At 43.7% G+C, this 20,507-nt stretch overlaps 1 protein-coding gene across 1 annotated transcript in view; it reads right to left on the bottom strand.

Moving 5' to 3' along the window:
* Positions 1 to 20,507, bottom strand: part of USP25 (ubiquitin specific peptidase 25) — a 2,531,105-nt gene that overhangs the window by 1,528,297 nt on the left and 982,301 nt on the right. The window contains exon 9 of the mRNA XM_044071806.1: positions 8,218 to 8,297. Within this exon, the coding sequence (XP_043927741.1) occupies positions 8,218 to 8,297 (80 nt within the window). The remainder of the gene's footprint in view (positions 1 to 8,217; positions 8,298 to 20,507) is intronic.

The following is a 20,507-nucleotide window of genomic DNA, read 5'->3' as shown; positions in this document are numbered from 1 at the left end:
CTTTTTGTCTTAATGTTCCCTTCTAGCTAGGATTGCTTAAGTGCCATCAAGTCACTACCAGAGCTGGGTACACAACCACCTCTAGCCTGTGGGATTAATGGATTATGAGCTTCTCTTTCTACATTTGTCTTAATGTTCCCTTCTAGCTAGGATTGCTTAAGTGCCATCAAGTCACTACCAGAGCTGGGTACACAACCACCTCTAGCCTGTGGGATTAATGGATTATGAGCTTCTCTTTCTACATTTTTCTTAATGTTCCCTTCTAGCTAGGATTGCTTAAGTGCCATCAAGTCACTACCAGAGCTGGGTACACAACCACCTCTAGCCTGTGGGATTAATGGATTATGAGCTTCTCTTTCTACATTTGTCTTAATGTTCCCTTCTAGCTAGGATTGCTTAAGTGCCATCAAGTCACTACCAGAGCTGGGTACACAACCACCTCTAGCCTGTGGGATTAATGGATTATGAGCTTCTCTTTCTACATTTTTCTTAATGTTCCCTTCTAGCTAGGATTGCTTAAGTGCCATCAAGTCACTACCAGAGCTGGGTACACAACCACCTCTAGCCTGTGGGATTAATGGATTATGAGCTTCTCTTTCTACATTTTTCTTAATGTTCCCTTCTAGCTAGGATTGCTTAAGTGCCATCAAGTCACTACCAGAGCTGGGTACACAACCACCTCTAGCCTGTGGGATTAATGGATTATGAGCTTCTCTTTCTACATTTTTCTTGATGTTCCCTTCTAGCTAGGATTGCTTAAGTGCCATCAAGTCACTACCAGAGCTGGGTACACAACCACCTCTAGCCTGTGGGATTAATGGATTATGAGCTTCTCTTTCTACATTTGTCTTGATGTTCCCTTCTAGCTAGGATTGCTTAAGTGCCATCAAGTCACTACCAGAGCTGGGTACACAACCACCTCTAGCCTGTGGGATTAATGGATTATGAGCTTCTCTTTCTACATTTTTGGCTCTCTGGGTTAAAATGCTGAAATTTATAATACTGCTGGACACTACGGTCCTTTCTTAAGGACTACACAGTAATGCAGATGCAAATCTTGGCTTGTGAACTGAACACTAACAATTACATAGCTTTTAAAGTTTTCTATGCAGGCATCTTTCAAGAGAAACATCAAAATCCATAGCTAAACTGTGAGGGAGGTAGAAAAGAACTTCTGGGTATGGGGGTGCTAGGCAAGCACTCCTAACACAAACCACAATGTGAACTCTTGAGAATGATAGCAAAAGCGACACGTTGGACAGGACGCTCCAATCATAGCCAATGAAAAGGACCTCCGATATCAACGGTCACATAAGGGACTTTTTATACTGGCATCATTTATTTATTTATTTTATTTTACATTTGTTGACCGGGCTAGTCTAGCTGGATATATGTCCATTTTCAGTAGAGGCCCGGGGAGAAAAGCTCCAAGCAAAAAAATGGGAAATTTAACAATGCATGTAACTATAAGAAGTACAATACAGAGTTAGCACTCTGATAGAGAACAGTTATAAAATAAATTTGTAAAACTAAACACTTTTAGTGGAAATTAAACTAAACAATTCTACAACTCACAGTAGAAGGTATAAGCAAGTCTTAGAAAAGGGAAAAGAATATATATATTATTCTAAATTTCCTGAGTAAGTCAGTAGTAGTAAGTCAATTTGGAGGTAAAGGTTATAGGAGTCGTGTATAGGATTTATGGATAAAAGTGAGAAAAGATGTCAATCTGGGTTAGTGCATGGACAGAGCCAATGAGCTTTGAGATGTTCTTTAATATGTTTTTTAAACAGAGAAGTAGAAGCAAGGGAAGTTAAGTCAGCAGGAAGCTGATTCCAGAATTTTCCTGCAGTGTTTGAGAAGAGTGAATCCCCAGCTCGTGTGTCACATAATGGACTTTTTATACTGGTATACTTACCAGTCCTGTTTTTTTCACATGGTTCAATGAATAACTTGAAAAAAGAAGTTATGTACTCACCATAACGTTCCATGTGAGTTGTTCTATCTCGCCTTCATTCATCAGTGATGGGTTCGGAGCCGATCCTCGGCTCAGACACGGTCGAATAGCAAGCTCAAAGTTCTCCAGTAGCTCGAGACCCCACCCATTATCCCATAATGCACTGCTGGAATTACCTCAGATCTTGTTTGCTGCGTACCATATAATAGTACAATAATTATTCGACCTGGGAATGAATACACATTGAAAAACCAGGATGAAGACAGCCCTCCAGGTCAACTGTCAGCCAGGAGGGGGAAGGAGGGAGGGATGCGAGAATGAAGGCGAGATGGAACAACTCACATGGAATGTTATGATGAGAACATAACTTCTTTATGTGAAGTTGTTCAACCTTGCCGTTCATTCATCACTGATGGGTAGCATCCCTAGCACGCTGATCTTGGGTGGCTCATGGCAGTACACTCTTCAGAACCGCAGAGCCAAATGAAGCCCTGTCCCTGGAGGCCTTATCCACTTTGTAATGAGTTATAAAAGTGTGAGGTTTAAACCAGGTGGCTGATGTTATCCAAAGGCAATTTGGCTTGAAAGGCTGACGAGGTAGAAACTGCTCTGGTTGAATGAGCCTTTACCTTACTAGATAATGGCATTTTATGACAAGCATATGTATAGGTGATGCAATCCAACAGCCACTTAGACAGGGTTGTTTTAGCAACTGGTTTACCTTTCCTGGTCTCAGAAAAGGACACAGAGCTGATCTGATTTCCTAATGTCTTTGGTTCTGTCCAAATAAAATCTAAGTTGTCTATGAACATCGAGTTTATACAACATATATTCCAATTTGTTGGTATGATTAGGGAAGAAAACGGGCAACTCAGTGACTTGATTAATGTTAATCTCAGAACATACTTTGGGCAGAAAGGATGGATTTGTCCTGAGAGATGCTCTGTCAGTATGGAAGACCATGTAAGGGGGCTTGATGGATAGGGCTTGGAGCTGTGACACTCTACGGGATGAAGTGATGCTACTAAGAAGATAGTTTTCCATGACAGAAATTTTAGTTCAAAAGATGATGCAGGCTCAAAAGGAGGAAATTATGATACGAGATAACATAAAATTCAAATTCCAGGGGGAATAAGGTGCCTTCACTGGAGGCCTTATGTGAAAGGAACCTTTTAGGAAAGCCTTAGAGAATTGGTGAGCCATAATATTCAATCCATCGATCCCTAGATGGAAATTAGATATAGCAGCTAATTGCACTCGCACGGTAGTAGCCGCTGCTCCTTTGTTGAAGATTTCTGTCAAGAAATGTAAGATAGAAGACAATGGCGCTAGATAAGGGTCAATGTTGTGGGAAGAAGCCCAAATGGAAAATCTCTTCCACTTACTACGATACAATTTCCCGGTGGAAGGTTTGTGGGAAGCCAACAAACTCTGGCTAGTGTCATGGGAAAGATTATAAAGCCTGGCTATGCGGGGAATTGGAGCAGCCAAGTGGTTAGCTTCAGTTTCTGCAATGACAGGTGAAGATCCCCTGATGGATGTGTCAACAAGTCCAGAACTGGGTCCAGGAACCATGGATCTTCCAGAATATGATAAAGAAATGGGAACCAAATCTACTGCGGCCAGTGAGGGGCTATGAGGATGATTGTCCGTCCCAGCGACTTTGCTTTCTGTAAGAATATATGGCTATCAGGGAAATTGGTGGAAATGCATAGAGGAGACCCAGGGGCCAATCGTGGACAAGAGCATCCCTCGAGGAGTGACCTGGTGTGGGAATTAGGGCAAAATAGCTTCTGCATTTGTTGTTGATGACTGGCGAAGAGGTCGCAAGAAGTCTGGCCCCATTTGCGGAAGATCCTGTCCGCAATCTCTTGTTTGAGGGACCATTCATGGGGCAACAAGATTGCTCTGCTCAGTCTGTCCGCTATCACGTTGGATTTGCCCGGGATATGCGTTGCCAACCAAAAGCGCTGGGATGACAGTGCCCACTGCCATACTCTGAGGGCTTCTCGGCAAAGGGGATAAGACTTGGTCCCACCTTGTTTGTTCAGATACCAGACCACTGACATGTTGTCTGTCTGTATTGCAATTGTCCCTAGAGGAAGAGAGTCCTGAAAGTATTGTAACGCTAGAAGTACTGCTCTCATCTCCAGGACATTGATATGCAGATGCGATTCTTGATCTGTCCATGTGCCTTGGGCAGTCTTTCCCTGAAAAAGCCCCACCCTATCAGGGAAGCATCTGTAGTCACAGTGGCAACTGGAGGGGGAAGCATGAAAGGATGTCCTATTGTGACATGAAGAGATGTCAACCACCAGTGAAGATCCTTCTTGTCAGGAATTTATCAATATCATGTGACTCATTGGGAGTTTTTGGCAAGACCATTGCATGAAGAGAAGCCATTGAAGGATTTGCATATGCATCCTTGCTAAGGGGATTGCTAGAATAGCTGCCGCCATCAATCCTAGAACTTTCAATACCTCTGCTGCTGGTACTCTGTTCTTTGATATTAGGGACATGATGTGTTGGCGAAGAATACAGATTCTTTCTGGCGGAAGGCGAAGAGTGGTGGTTGACGTGTCTAGTTCTGCCCCTATAAACACAATAGGCTGCGATGGCAACAAGGCAGACTTTTCGAAGTTGACTAATGCCTAGCTGATCGCAGAGTGTCACAGTAGCCTCTCTCGCTTGAAGAAGTTGATGCCTGGTGGTGGAGGTAAGGAGCCAATCGTCTAGATACAGAAACACCTGGAATCCTAGACGCCTCAGGTGAGCCGTGACTACTGCCATGCACTTGGTGAACACTCGGGGGGCTGTAGTGAGACCAAAGGGCAGAGCTTGGAATTGATAATGATTGGCTCCCAGTCGGAAATGCAGGTATCTCTAGATGGTCCGGCCATCTTTATGTGGTAGCACGTATCCTTGAGATCGATAGAGTACAACCAATTGTCCTTCCCCAACAAGGGGAGTATGGACTGTAGTGTGACCATACGGAACTTCTTTTTTCTCACAAATTGGTAGAGTGCTGGGATCCAAAATGGGTCTCCAGTCCCCCGTTTTCTTTGGAACCTAAAAGAACCTTGAGTAAGTTCCGAATACTGTCTGGTCTGCTGGGACTGGCTGGCGACTCTCTTTTCTAACAAATCGGCGTACCTCTATTGCTGCTTGTCCCATGTGACTGGGTGGAACATCCGGGATTTTTTTGATGGGAAGAGGCTGGGTGGAAAATGGTATGAAATACCCTCTGGAAATACTTCGTACCGATCTGTCGTTTGTTATATTTAGCCAGGCATTGGGGTACAAAGATAAGTGACCCCCGACTGCCTCTAGAGTAGGACAGGCGGGCCTCCCTTCAGGAGCGCTGGTAGAACTGACCAGAGAAGTGATCTCTGTCACCCTGGTGTTGCGGACCCCCTCTGCCACGAGGGTGGCATCTTCCACTGAAACCTCCTCCTCTGCCTCTGGAGGGGGGCTACTCACGTGCATCTTGAAAGGCTCCTTGGGCTTTCCAGAACCACATCTTTCCTTCCCTCTGACCTTTGGGAAAGGGTCAACTGGGGGTGGAAAAACGCACCCGATGGCAGATAGAGTCTTTCCTTCTTGCTCACACCTGGTTAAAGTCTCCTTCACCTTTTGCCCAAACAAGGATGAGCAGTCAAATGGGGTATTATTAAAGGAAGACTTGAAGGGTTCCGCGAAGAAACAGAGTCGCATCCAGGCATGCCTATGGAGAGCGATTCCTGTACCTGCGGCTCTGCTCGAACCATCAGCTGCGTATGATACGAGACACATGGATGAGTTGACTATCGAATTGAGGGTAGAGAGCTGAGTGGCAATCTTATCGGATACACTCGAAGCTACAGCACCCTGAAGAGCATCTCCCAACTCCTTAAGGAGATCTCTCTGCAGTCTGGTAAAATGTGTCAAGTAGTTCAGTGATCTGATTGAGAAAGTCACTGAAATGAACATGCGTTTCCCATATCTATCCATGATCCTAGATTCTCTATTAGGAGGATGGATAGATGAGGAAGTCTCAGATATTTCCTTTTTGGTGGCTACCACCACCACCATGGCATCAACAGGGACTCCCTTGGTCAAAAAGGACTTATCCACAGGGGCTGAAATAAACTTATTAGGCCTCTGAGGAACAGGTTCCATAGATTCTGGAAACTCCCACGCCCTACGAGAGACCAGATCCATAAGCTCATCGTAGGGCGGAAATACCCAAGAGGTGGAAGGTTGAGACTGAAACGCCTTCAGGAGAACAGACTCGTCCTCAGTAGGGCTCTTGGACTGCCAATCACCCCTCTGCCTAAGGATTTCAAGAATCTCCGCAAAGGAGATGTCCTCAGAGGGGGATCTGGGGGACCCTTCTAATTCATCCAGGTCAGTGTCCGATGTGATAGACTCCTGGGGGGAGTCCAAATGCCTCCTCTTGCATAATCTCTTCCTGGGAACCTCTTCAGGGGGAACTTCTGGAGAGGTCTCAGAAGAACAGCGAGCGCCCTGTGGGGCTACCTGAGGCTCTGGGTCTCTACGCTTGGGAGGACCAGAGGAAACAGACACAGGCACTTTAGGGGAAGAAGAGGCCAGACCTTGAGACGAGGAAGTCTTGGGAGACAACACTCGCCTCATGGCATCGAAAGCACCCAGACTCCGATGAGAAGGAATCGATGGCTCTGATGGAGCCACGATCTCCTCCTGCACCGAAGCCATGGGCTCCGAGCCCAAGGTAGGAGCAGAGCTCACCCGAGCAGAGGCCCCGAGAGGAAGAGTCAGCACAGACAAGTCGGTGCAGCTATCCTCCCCGGCCCCGACCGGAGAGTGTCGGCTCCTAGAGTCCCCAGTCAGTGCCGAGAACGTCCGAGCAGATGCAGCAGACACTGGAGCAGGTGTCTGCTCCAAGGGATTCATGATCATCAGGTCAGCCTCCTCCGGCTCCAAAGGTCTGATGTGTCTCGGAGGAGGAGCAGACAATTCAAGGGTAGTGGTCTTCGGCTCCGACGGTTGTGTCTGAGCCGACAGAATTTAACGAGGCCTGGTGTCTTCAAGAGTTTCTGAACCAGCCAGTCCATATCCAGATCAGATAAGCTGACAGAGGACCTGGAAAAGTAGACAGATGGAGCAGATTGGAGCAACATGGAAGGAGGTTTTTCGGTAACCGGTTCCTAGGCCATGTCCCGGTTCCGAAAAGAGCAGACTGTCGGCTCCAAGGACAGTGGAGCTGAAGTCAGCACAATTTCTGACCTCTTTCCTTTCTTGGATCTAGAATCAGTGGAAGACTTAGAAGATTTGGATGATATACTGGCTCCATCCTGGTCAGACAATGCCTCACAAAAGGGGTGCTTAATGATATCCCTATCAATCAATTTCCTCTTCCTTTCAGCTAACACTCTTGTGGAAAAGGAATGACATATGCTACAAGACGCTTGCAGATGTACCTCACCCAAGCAGCAAACACACTGCACATGGCATCTGTGACTGACATTTTCTGTCTGCAGTCTGGGCACTTTTTAAACCCAGACTTTGGATGCTTGTCCTTATCTTCAGACATTACACAACTCAAGCACACTAATTAACTAAGAGCTGTTTTAAACTAACTCACACAAACATACACACAGCCCAAAAAGGGGTACTAACAACTAATAACTACAAACAGTAACTAGAGATCCAAAACGACAGTCCCAAGGGAGATCACTGACTAATTACTAATCCTAAGGCCAAAAGGCCAAAGGCAAGACAGAATACTGAGGAAAGGAAAGGGGTAAAAACACAGAAAAAAGTACTATTTACTAACTAGTATATCTGTTACTATGAATAGAACAAATTGTATAAAAAAGTGAAAATATAACTTGCTGAAAGTTGAAAAACTCCCAATAAAGTCTCGAGCCTAGCTGGAAACCAAGAGATCCGTGCCGTGGCAAACTAGATCTGAGGTAATTCCAGCAGTGCATTATGGGATAAGGGGTGGGGTCTCGAGCTACTGGAGAACTTTTGAGCTTGCTAGTCAGCCGTGTCGGAGCCAAGGATCAGCTCAGAACCCATCAGTGATGAATGAACGGCGAGATTGAACAACTTCACATCAGATGTTTTCCCAGTTTACAGTTAAATTAGAATATAAGAAACTAACACCACACCCAAAAATATGGGGAAAAATACTAAGGTAGTTAAATGTCAGTGGTCAAAAAATGGAACTAAAAAAAATTACACTTTACAAATAAAAAAAAATATGATCTCATTAAGCAATGGCAAATACTCACCCTCATGAACTCCTATGGCTAGGAACTTTCCATAGAATAACTCGACCATGGGATTTTTTACTTTGTCCTCTTCATTTCCCCTACGAGAAAAAAGATGCATCAATAGTTATCCATTGCAATAGCGGCCATTGTAATCAACTCCCTTGTTCTGATTTCTACACGGGGTGGTATAGGACATCACTATTAATCGATGTAACCAAATCATCTAGAGCCAATGTCTGCACCTCCAACCACTGTGTGGTGGATGAATAAAGTAAACATTTTATTGCCTAGCCCAAGAGCAATCATTAAATAAATCAGTTGCGTGTGCAAAGCACTGCAATAAAAGACACCCGTGAAGGATTGTGTAGTGCAAACACAAGAGGACTTTGTAAACGAGAATCATAACCTAACACAGAATTTCCATTTGCAAAAATCTGTAAACAAGGATGGTTTCAAATGTGTGTACAAAAGCCAGGCCACACACTTATTAAAATACTAACATACATATACACTACAAATATCATTCAATTTTAAGGGAGATCCCTGCAGTGACAGAACAGTTGCGATATCATTTTTGCAACTTCCAGTTAACATTTTTTTCTTTTCCTTTCCCATGACTGGAAGCAACATGCATCTCTAGAACGACACTTGGCCCCAGCTATGAAATGAGGACAGGATATGCCTATCCCTACGAGTGTTACTTGGTAACCAACCACTGAATAAACAGTCTGCAGAGCAGAAAAATCAGTAACAAAAGGATACATAAATACACAGCTGACTGAATCGTTTGGAAATCCTAAGCACAACAGAAAAGTTGGAGAGTAATAGGTACTGCAGATGACTTCCTGAAAGCTAACACAGGCGTCTGCTGACTGAATCTGGTGATCTGATATTAGAAGTTGTGTTCATTAAAACAAGGTGAAGGTATGTACTCTTGTGCTGCAATGTATAACATGGTTCAGTCCTGTAGCAGCAGACATTTAGTTACCTTGACTTGAGTAACAAAAGGGGCACAAGCTCTATATCAGATGGTTAGTGCTTCCCAATTGAAGACGTGTCAACCAATCAGGATTGGCATGCAAATTAGGATAAAAAATATCCTATCAAATCAGACTCCTTGCCAGGCTTTTGACTGGCTAATAATACACGCTAGAAGACCAACGGACTACAGCTCCTTTTTTCTCAACTGGCAAATTCTGATTTGCCCAATATTCTAGATAAAAATGAGAATTATACCCCACCCCCTTGGTAGTACTATAAATGTAAGCATCGAATTCACAAATTTAGATCTGAAAAATTCATAGTAACTGATGAAAGCACTCATCTACTGGAATTACTTTTTAATGGTAGCATCTCCAAGAGTATCCATGAGTATTCTATAGAGAGAATACAAAGACAACTTCAAGTTTTGGGTGGTAGAGAAAACTGTACTCTGTGTGGTGGAAAATGAAGAAAGAGCTTGCATACTCCATAGCCGAAGGGTTAAAAGCTTAAGTGAATCCTTCTACAAAAGGGCAGACTCCTTCACCTTAGTGGTTTTGTTTGGTTAATCCTGAAGTTACTGGCTATATAGGAACACTGACAGCTGGTGAAAACAGATTCTTCTGATGCCTGCCAAGTTCTATTCAGCGAGATGAGTTGTGGAAAGTTAAACGTGGGCCACCAATCATCCTAAAAAGGCCAGAGCAGCAAAAAGGCCAAAGAGAAGCTCAGAAGACCAAATCTGAATCATGCCCGGTAAATGTGTGAACCACTTACTAAATGCCAACAGTAAAGTTGTCTGCAATGGAGGCATTCTTAAAGCAAGCACTAAAAACAGCAAAGCCCCTGTAACAGCCTATGGCCTCAGGTGCAACACATTTTTCAATGGGCAGTTGGCTATCTGATGACGAAATAGAGTTGTCAAACACGGGCAAGGTTTGGTTAGTCTTTCACTCTAAAGCAAAAGAAAAGGAGTATATCTGTGCGATAACTCACCATTACAAGTGTAAGAACATTAGGATCACTGTTGCTAGATCCTTATCTCTACCTGTAGAGTCTACCAAAAACAAACATTAGCTCTCAGTCTTCATAAATCAGATGCCCTCAGACTGCACTCTTATGCAGTGGCCATTAGAGGGCAGCACTGGAATCCATTTTAAATTAGCACTCGATTCTCAGCTGGAGCGCCTTCTGTGTGGAGTCTGCATGTCCTCCCCGCGGTCGAGTGGCATTAGAAAGACATGCGTGAATGGGCATGCCTTCATTGAAGGTTGGGCATCAGGCTGGCACCTCGGCACCGTAAAAATCTACTGCCAATCATTAGCGGAGTTCTGCTGTGGCGACCCCTAACCGAGAAAAGCTGACAGAAGAACAGATGTAGCACCACAGGAGTGACCCATGCATACCTCCCAACTTCCTTGTTCAAGCATTCTAGAGAAAGCCAAAAATAATAGGTTTGGAGAGGGATGATTACTGCTCTTATGAACTTAAATTTGCATTTGCAATAACAATAGGTTTTGCATTAGTTTCGGAAGGACTGAAAGTCTTGACTATGTACTTTTAACTATAGATCTGTGTTTTCTGTCTGGTTCAACCTATAGGTTATTGGATACGACACTGGCCAAACTCTTCAGAATTCAACTTGCTGGACTCCATCTCCCCTACCCACAACCTCCTGCTCCTCAACAGACCATTCAGATCAAGCTTGTCCCATCTAAAAGAAGACAAACATCTTAGATAAGGATACTCACCAAAAAAAGATAGCAGCGAGGATGGGGGATAACTTTCATACCCAATGTTGTCTTCGTCGTTTGGCTTCAACCTATGGGACAGATTACCCAAACCAATCATTAGGCTCTGTCTGCAAAACAGTAGAGCCAAAGGAAGCCCTGGATCTGGAATGAATGTCCAGCTTGTAATAAAAAGCATAGGAGTGACAGGCCCACTCAAGTAATAGCTACACAGAGCTCGTCCAAGGAAGTTCTGGAAAAGAAAGCTGTAGAAGTAGCAATTGCTCTTGTAGAGTGATCCTTAGGTTAGACAGATAGGGTCTTGCCTCTCAAGGCATAAAGTCCAACAGCCACTTGGATAATGTCACTTTCAACACAGATCTTCCCAATATGGATCTTAAAAAGGATTGTCTAAAGGTTTTAGTACTGTCTATGCACATCCACGCAATGCAGTAAGAATTCACCCTGGTTCAATAAATTTGCAAAAAAAAAACACAGGAAGATAAATAGATCTATTGAGCTTATTCTCAGGGGTACATTGGGCAGAAAAGAATTAGTGCGGAGTGAGACCTTATTTTTACAAAATACCAGGTAAGAAGAAACAAGAGCTTGTACTTAAGACTCTCCTAGCAGAAATCACAGCCCCTAGCCAAGGTAACAGCCACCAAGACAACCTGAAGTCTGTAGTAGTCGAAGGTTCAAAGGATGGCCTGCAAGGACTTGCAACATGACAGGCAAATCCCAGGGAGGAACAGAATCCTGAACGGAAGTGCACAACAAAAATGTACCTTTGTGAAAAGCTTTGGAAATATTCACTGCAGCCAAGGGAACACTGTCCCTACCAAAATGATAATTAGAAATAGCTGCCAGTTGTACCTTAATCATAAAAAACTAGAGCCTGAATTAAACAACTCAAGAAAATGTAGAACAAACACTAAAGAGGCAGAAAAGGGGTCAAAACCTTGAAATTCCAACCATAATGCAAAACATTTCCATTTACTTTAATACACCTTCCTAGTAGATGGTGTTTGGGATGAGGATAGTATAAGCACAACACTATCAGACAGCCTGGGATCCCTGGCCATAAAAGGAACTGGAGAGAGCATGCAGTTATAGCATGATGGACTGTAGATTAGGAGGATCCAGACCCACTGGTTGAGATATGAGATCCAGAATGGAATCCAGAACCCAAGGACGATATTGCAAAAGAGACCACAAGAAAGGGGAACCACACCTGACAAGGCCAAAAGGGAGCCATGAGGATCACAGTTCTAAAACACGCTAACTTCTGGAGAAATGTGAGTTGTTGATTTTGCCATGTAGGTAGGTTTGCCAATTTGGCATTGTCTACAAAAAGACACTATGGGGTGGATAAAGTTTTAGCCAGTATTCAAAAGCCTAGAGGGGAGAGGTGCAGACTGTCCTTGGCAAAGCAACGTGGTCTATTAACCAGGTCCTCCCAAGCTGATAAACCCCTGTCGCCAGTCGTTGAAATCTATCATGTTTTGCTCATATTGAGACATTATCCTCTGCGATGTTAATTATGCTGCTCAATGCCAGGCTCATACTAGCCTGAGATGCAGTATAAAAGCTTCACACTGTCTCTCTTCACATAGTCCAGGGAGGTACATCTCAGGTCATTTATACCTACATGGACTATGATGGAATCATACTTGTTACCTGTGGCACAATGACTGGAGTGCATGGGAAGTCTGACTACCACACTTACATTTCTCCTTTCTGGATGCCATGTACCTTCAAATAAACCCACACTGAAAAGCAGTGTCCAATGGCAACGGAGTCTGCAGCCAGGCTCAGGTTAAAGGACTTAAAGGCTCAGCCATAGTGTTAAACAGCCAGACATGTTATCAAGTCCCATGAAAGAAGAGTTCTTAGTCTTGGACAGCACTTTCAGAACATGTTCTTTAATGACGACTTGCTGGGGGAGGGGGGGGTTAAACATATGGGGATCGATCAGGTAGTCACCGAAGGAGTAAAATTTGCACTAAAATTATTTGCCAATATAATCTTAGGTTTTACCATTAAGATAGAGATCCATATATTGTTTTTATTTATGCATTTATTGCCTTCGTTTAATTGAAAGGTCCTATTGGGTAAAAGAAACAGAGGCCTGTGGAGAAAAGCTCCATAAATAAACAATGTTGATACGGTCAGTTACAAAATTAATACATCGTAACCAAATGACTAATGCATTCACACAAAAGTAACAGAAGACTGATCTACAAAACTGAATGACGGCAAAGAACTGAGAAACCAGGAGAAAGCAGGCAGGTAAAACAGACAAATACCTGTAGAACGAGCATGCAAGTAACGGATAACAGTACAAAACGAGCTTGGATTAGGTGCGCAAGGGACCGCAGTACGTTGAATACATGAGAAAAATGCACCAATGCCACGCAGGCAGAAAATGTTAGCATGGACAGAAGTTTAATAGGAGGAGCAAAAACAAGGCAGCTGAAGATTTGTATGAAAGAAAGGTAAAAAGTACAACTTGATGCGTTAAACATAACTTGCATCTATAGATTAGAAATAGGAAAATTACGCTAAGACTGCTTCCAGTATGACTAATGGCCACAGGCAGCTCCTAAATCCTTTCTCATGCATGGGTTCCCTCAAATTATCTATGGTATGATCCCAGTTACTTCCATTAGGGTCAGTATAGAATTATCAACTATGGTATAGACAAGACCAATCACTAACCAAATGGGATTGGTTACAGCATAAAAAGGGAAATTGGCCAGGCTTAAAATAACCCGCAAAGGCAGCTCATAGGTTCATAGATTAGTACTAAGCTAACTGCCCTTGTGAGCCATTTTAAGCCTAGCCAAATTATGCCTTGTGAGACTCAAACCCTCCACCTTGTGTTTGTAAGGCAAACACCTTAACCATTAAGCCACCCTCCCAACCCTAGCTAGCCTAGTACTTGCCTATGAATCTATCCCATAGTTGGGAAAGGGGCAGAAAGAAATATGGAGGAAGGATATTAAATAGAGATGATACAGAAATAGAAGACAGTGGGACAGGTGGGAAAGGGTAGATTGGAGAGATGAAGTTATGGACAAGCGAGTCTTGAATGCTAGTTTTCTAACATAACTAATAGAGGATTTCTAAACTGTTCTTGGTTTCAGACGCCAACCTGAGTTTATGGGCTGCCTTAGTACATGTAATACTGTTTTTTAATTCTTACCAACAACGAAGGTTCAAGGAACTCAACACTAGAAGAAAGACAGCACCACAAAATGCTCCCAGAACAAACCACGAACCAATCCATAACTATTAAGCCTGTACTTGAAGCACGTAGTTTGAAATGAAATAAAATATTAATAACAATAATATTATATATAGATAGTATGACAATAGAGTTACTATATTTATACACTAGTTTGTAGTATATATGTGTACATTTATGATGCTTAACAGTTATAGGTATTGGTATTAATCCATTTAATATTCAGTGTTTTGAATATGTAGTTTTATTTACAATATGTGTAAGTATTATATGTTAGTAAATATTTATACATAAGTAAGCACTTTTGAGAATATATGTACATATATATATATATTTTAATATTTGTCATTTATGAGGTTTTAGAAAGCTTATGGTCATAGTTTATGTATTATTGATGTATGTTCTGTATTTTAGTTGTATAGATATAGTTCATTTTTATGTAGTAGCTAGCCATCTGATGGTGGTTGATTGTTTGTTATAGCAATTGTTCAATTAACCAATTAATCTATTTGAATGGTAGCCTATATAAAGTGAAGTTTGATGCATGGTTTTAAGATCTGAAGAAGCGTACCTTGGTAGTACGCGAAAGCGCTCATCCAGTTTGTTTTTATTAAATTTATTGGGTTTTGTTTTATACGGTCTCGTGGTGGTCTGTTACTTGTATATTATTTTACTTGCAATGGTGATGGACAGGTTGACAGACGAGATCAGACAGGCGTCCCTATGGACTATGATGTTTGCAGATGACACTGATCTGTAGTGAGTGTAGGGAACAGGTTGATGAGATCCTGGAGAGGTGGAGATGTGCTCCAGAGAGGAATGAAGGTCAGCAGGACTCTGAATATACGTGTGTGAATGAAAGGGAAGACAGGAAAGGTGAAGAAGCAGGGAGTAGAGTTGAAGGGGGATGACTTTAAATGTTTGTGATCAATAGTTCGGAGTAATGGTGAGTGTGGAAGTCAGAGAAGAGAGTGCAGGCAGGGGAGAAGAGTGTCAGAAGTGATTTGTAACAGGTACCACCAGTAAGAGTGAAAGGGAAGGTGTACAAGATGGTAGTGAGACCAGCTATGTTATATGGGTTGGAGACAGTGGCACTGATGAAGAGATAGGAGTCAGAGCTGGAGGTGGCAGAATTAAAGATGTTAAGATTTGCACTGGGTGTGACGAGGATGGACAGGATTAGAAATGAGTATATTAGAGGCTCAGCTTGGGTTGGACTGTTTGGAGACAGCCAGACAGGCGAGATTGCATTGGTTTGGACATGTGCTGAGGAGGGATGCTTGGTACGTTGACAGAAGGATGCTAAGGATGGAGTTGCCAGGTAAGACGAAAACAGGAAGCCCTAAGATAAGGTTTATGGATGTGGTGAGAGGACATGCAGGTGGTTGGTGTGACGCAGCAAGATGCAGAGGACAGGAAGAAATGGAAACAGATGATCCACTGTGGCGATCCCTAATGGGAGCAGCCAAAAAGAAAAAAAGATAACTCTGGCCCACTAGAGCATACAGCTTTTAAATTTCCCATTGTATTTGAATCTAGATAATACTGTCTATTCTACAGATTTATGTGGGCACAAAACCACTCTGCAAATCCACCTGCCAAGGCAATATCTAGGGTTGATAAGTGAATTTGAATTTGAAAAGACTGAATCCTCTTCAAAGGAGAGCATCTGGCCTGTAAAAGCCCCCACTTCAAGGCATACAAGGATACAAGGCCAACTGTTTGCATGTGTGGAGGAAGAACTGTGTCTCCCTACTGGGAGCACTTTCTAAATCCTGAGGCTTTACCCATGTTGTCACTGAAATCAAAGTATAAGTGCCAATCAAGGAAAAATGAAGATACACCTGCATATAACCACTAAAAAACTCAAGACTATGGATGAGCCAGAACAAATGCTTAAGTAGAAAAGGTCGGCAATGATAGTTAGCAAATACAATAAAAATTGCAAACATTTGCGTTAACGTTTATATCTTACTGAAAAACTTGTATTCCTGAAGGGAAAGGCACTCAAGATGCCAAGAGCCGAGACTGCGTCTTGCTGCTTCACCTAAATGAAGCCGCAAAAAAGCTCTGCAGAGAAGGAAAAGTGTGGTGCATTATGGGAGACAGAAGAGGAGGTTTACAGCCCAAGTCATCTTACTGGTGCCAAACCACTGCTGCCTCTAGCTAACCAGTGTTCAGGATGAACTGGATGCACTGGCTGAAGTCTGCTCTGCTTGTGACAACTGTACGTCCTGCCGTCAAAGTACAAAAATGGGATGCAAACACAGTAGTAGTAATCCCGGCAGGGGGCAGGCTACCTGGGTCTCACATGGATCCTCCCCTCAGGTTTGCATGTGATCAACCGGGTCTCTAAAACATCAAGTTCTCTATCCAAACCCAAGGACTTTGGGCTAAAGGATGGTTTTCCTCCAGACAGACAGGCACATCACCCCATTGACCCAGCCCTGGAAAGAATCACTTATGACAGCATCAGGTCTTGAAAGTCTGGAGGTCAGGGATTAAGTCTAAAGCCAGACTGTACCCACAAATGCAGCAGGTCTCCAAGGTGAACAGCCTGGGGCATACTGGAACAATGTAGGTAAGGAAATTCAGCAAGATAGATCTGTAACTTTAGGACAAGGATCGTCTCTAAGGGCAGTATTGGTTGGGCATGGGTGTGAAGTGGGTTTAGACATGCACTGCAGCTAGGCCAGGCATTCCCCCTCACGGACACCTCCTCATGGGGAAACAGATTTTGGATGCGTGCCAGGTCCTTCCTGTGGACTACCCTGGTTATGGCAGGTATCCCACATCATCCAGCAGCTTTGTCCAGGTCTGCCATGTCATCAGCCTAGTCATCTGTCAACCCACCACTTAAATGTGAAAAGAAGCTCCCAAGAGAGAAGGAATCCTGGGAAGCTGATGATATATCCATTCAGTCTGAAGGCTACCTAACATGAAGTCCAATCAGGCACTTCTGCCGCCCCAAACTATACTGCTTCCTTGTACTGAAGACACTGGCAATGCCTTTCAGGCCAACACTAAATCCTAAGTGCATTTATTACTGCCTCTTAGTAACCTGATTACATTCGTCTGTTGTTCTAAGCATCTTAGTTCTGGTTTTAGCACCTGGGCTTCAGGCCACTTACTTTACATTTAAGGTTTTTGTGGTCTACACTCCTGTGGACAAACCCTTATCAAAACTCTCCCTCAATAAGTCTGCCCCAAATATTCCCAGCACTGTCTGGACAATTCAATCACTTTCTCCTGCCAGCCTGGCCAACATGGGCATACTGAGACAGTGTAGCAACTGCCTCATGTTTACTGATGGGCCTTTTCTTCTAGCACATAATTCTTCTACTTGCGATGAATGAATCTACGTCAGTAGCCTGGAATGCATGCTTTCTCACGCCAAAGTCAGTATTCCTGACAGAGGAGACTGCCAGCACAACCACCACACCACTCACATCACATAGCCAAGCACAACACACAACCACCTAAACAGCAGAGACCTCCAAAACACACTCAAACATTCTACACACAACAGACAACACACTAGTGTCTCACAAACACAGCCCATAAGGCATAACAATAAACTCACACAGTCCATAAGGCACAATAATGAACCACACATACTGTCATAGGTGTCTCAAATGTGAGACACACCGATGTCCTCTCACCAGGCTTGACAAGACGGTCACAGTCAGTTGTCTGTCTGGTGCCAGTCACATCACGCAGCCACTTGCGTCTCTGCACCAGTATGACTCTGTCATTGCCCATGTTGGTGTGAATGAGATGTACCTCCCTGTACTATATGGAGAGATATTTGATTGAGCTCTCAGAGTATGTGTCCCAGGCAGGTATGACCCCAGCCCTAAACATCCTACCCTCACCAAGAATGATACCACAACACAAACAAAAATTAGTTGACTTCAACAATTGGCTTAGTTTCTGGTGTCATTCCAAGGGGATCCAGTATCTGTCTGTCTGGGATGACATGGTTGACAGGCCAAGGTGCTTTGATAGAGATGGCCTCCACCTGTCACCCTAAGATTCTGGATCCTAGCCAAGGCTTTTGCCTCCCCCATTGTACCTTTTTCAGGTAATAAAGACTAATCTTCCAACATAAAAGAAAGATCTGTCAAAACGCAAACTGAAGGTCATGCTGCTTAACACTAGGAGCCTTAACCTGAAAATGCCCTCACTGGAGGCTCACCTCATACCAGAAGAAAATGCCCTCACTGGAGGCTCACCTCATACCGGAAGATGCCAATGCCTGCACGGTCACGGAAACTTGATTCAGGGCTATGGACAGCACCCCCTGCCTTACCAGGCTATACCCTCACATTCCAGACATTCTGACCCCAAAATGAGGTCAGGAAGATTAAGGGTAGTGGAGTCTATCTTCATTAAGGACAGGCACACCTCCAGACTGGTTTACCAGTATGATGCACTGGAACTACTGCAGGTGCAACTGACAGTTGGGCAAGACACCCATCCAAGTTATAGCCAGCTATAGACCCCCCCCCCTCAATGACTCAGGACACCCACTTCTCCTACATGGATCTACTCAATTCCATCAAAATACCCCCCAACACCCTGATCCTTGGTGACTTCAACTACCCCAGCATAGACTGGGCGAACTATTCCTGAACCACTGCAGTCACCCAACTCCTTTAGTATCAGTTCCAACGTACTAGACCAGCTTGTCTCATCCCCCACAAGAGGGAAATAACTTTCTGGACTTGGTTCTCACCAACATGGGTGACCCACTGCACCACTCCCATAGTATGTTCTTCCCTGGCGAAATCAGATCTGTCTGTCTCATTCAAAGTTTCTATCCCACCCAACCCCCCCCCCCCCCCGCCCCCAGCCATAACCAGGCTAAAAAACTTCTCAAAAGCTGACTACAACCTCCTAAGGGAGGGTATCAGTAGCTTCACACCACCACCACCCTCAGAGGATGCAGACAACTATGCTGAACAGTACGCCAATGCAGTATACAAGCACCTGTACAACTGCATGGACTCAGCCATACCCAAAAGAACTAAACCTGCACCTCAAGGAAACAAACTTGTCTGGTGGACATCCTCTATAAACAGGCTTTACAACAAAAGGAAGAAACTGTTGCCTAAGGGTAAAAAAGGAACAAATTCCAAATTGGAAAAACTCCCTCCTTAGCCTCAACAAGCAAATTAGATCACTAGTGAAAACCTCTAAAGCAAATTATGAATTAAAACTATCCTCCGAAACAAAGGGAAAGCCTGTGGCTGACCAAGTTTGCAGACAACTAAGTTGAGTACTGTCAATGAATCCACAAATGTTAAACATACTGCAAGAGGGTCTCAACAACTAATGACAGATGCCAAAGTCATGGCCTCAAATTATACGCAAAAAAATGCATCATTCCATTCGGCAAAAACACAGCCCTTACTGATTACCACATCAACAGCAGCACCCCAACCACACAACCTGTGGTGACAGACCTAGGTACTCAGTTTGACAATCTCACATTCGACCATCATGTCAGAAAAGTCTTTTACTTGGTTCATCTCATAAGTTAAAGGGACTGCATCAAAAAAAAGAGGAGGTTATTACCTCTCTATACTCCTCCCTTATTAGGCCAACAATAGAGTATAATGTCCTGTTTGGTGTGTACCTTTCCAGTCATCTGCACCAACTGGAAAGGCCACAGAAATACCTCAGAGAATCCATGGCCTCCAACATCTGTCCTATGTGGACAGGCTCAAATCACTACCACTCTACTCGATATCATACAGATTTGCTCAGAGGTGATGCGGCTCTCGCCTACAAGGCAATCTCGGACCCTGCTCTACTAGAGATGCTCCATATCTGCAAGTAACTTCTCGCGCATTACCCACTCAAAAGGCCTAAATCTAATATGCAACATCAACAAAACCTTCTGGAGATGCAGGTTTGTCACCCCGGAGGCTCCAAGTCTCTGGAACAGACATCCCATACATATTAAACAGAGTACCTTGCTGACCCTCTTCAAGCACAACCTTGAGGAGTGGATGGGAAACCACACATTTGTCCCAGGGATTCCACTAGTGTCCCTCACCGACATGGGCGACAGGTGCTGACTGGGGTTTCTTTTTTTGGGGATAAACTCTTGACTAGGCTTGTAAGGGCCCTAGGGCCATTAGCCTAGTAACATCCTATGATCTTCTCAGATAACTGCATATCCCACAAGTGGAAGCTTTGCAATAGTCTGGGGTTCACACAACTATCCTCTAACATTGGTTCCAACTCCCACATTCTTGTAAATGAGGGCAGTACTTCCTGAGTTACGATGCAAGAAGACATCTTCGATTCAAAGAAAACTGAAGTCGACAGGATCACAG

Source organism: Protopterus annectens, chromosome 5.part0 (assembly GCF_019279795.1).
Source record: "Protopterus annectens isolate FY-2018-M chromosome 5.part0, PAN1.0, whole genome shotgun sequence".
Classification (NCBI taxonomy): Eukaryota; Metazoa; Chordata; order Ceratodontiformes; family Protopteridae; genus Protopterus; species Protopterus annectens.
Note: the sequence above shows the minus strand (reverse complement) of the source record. Positions and strands in the feature narration are given on the sequence as shown.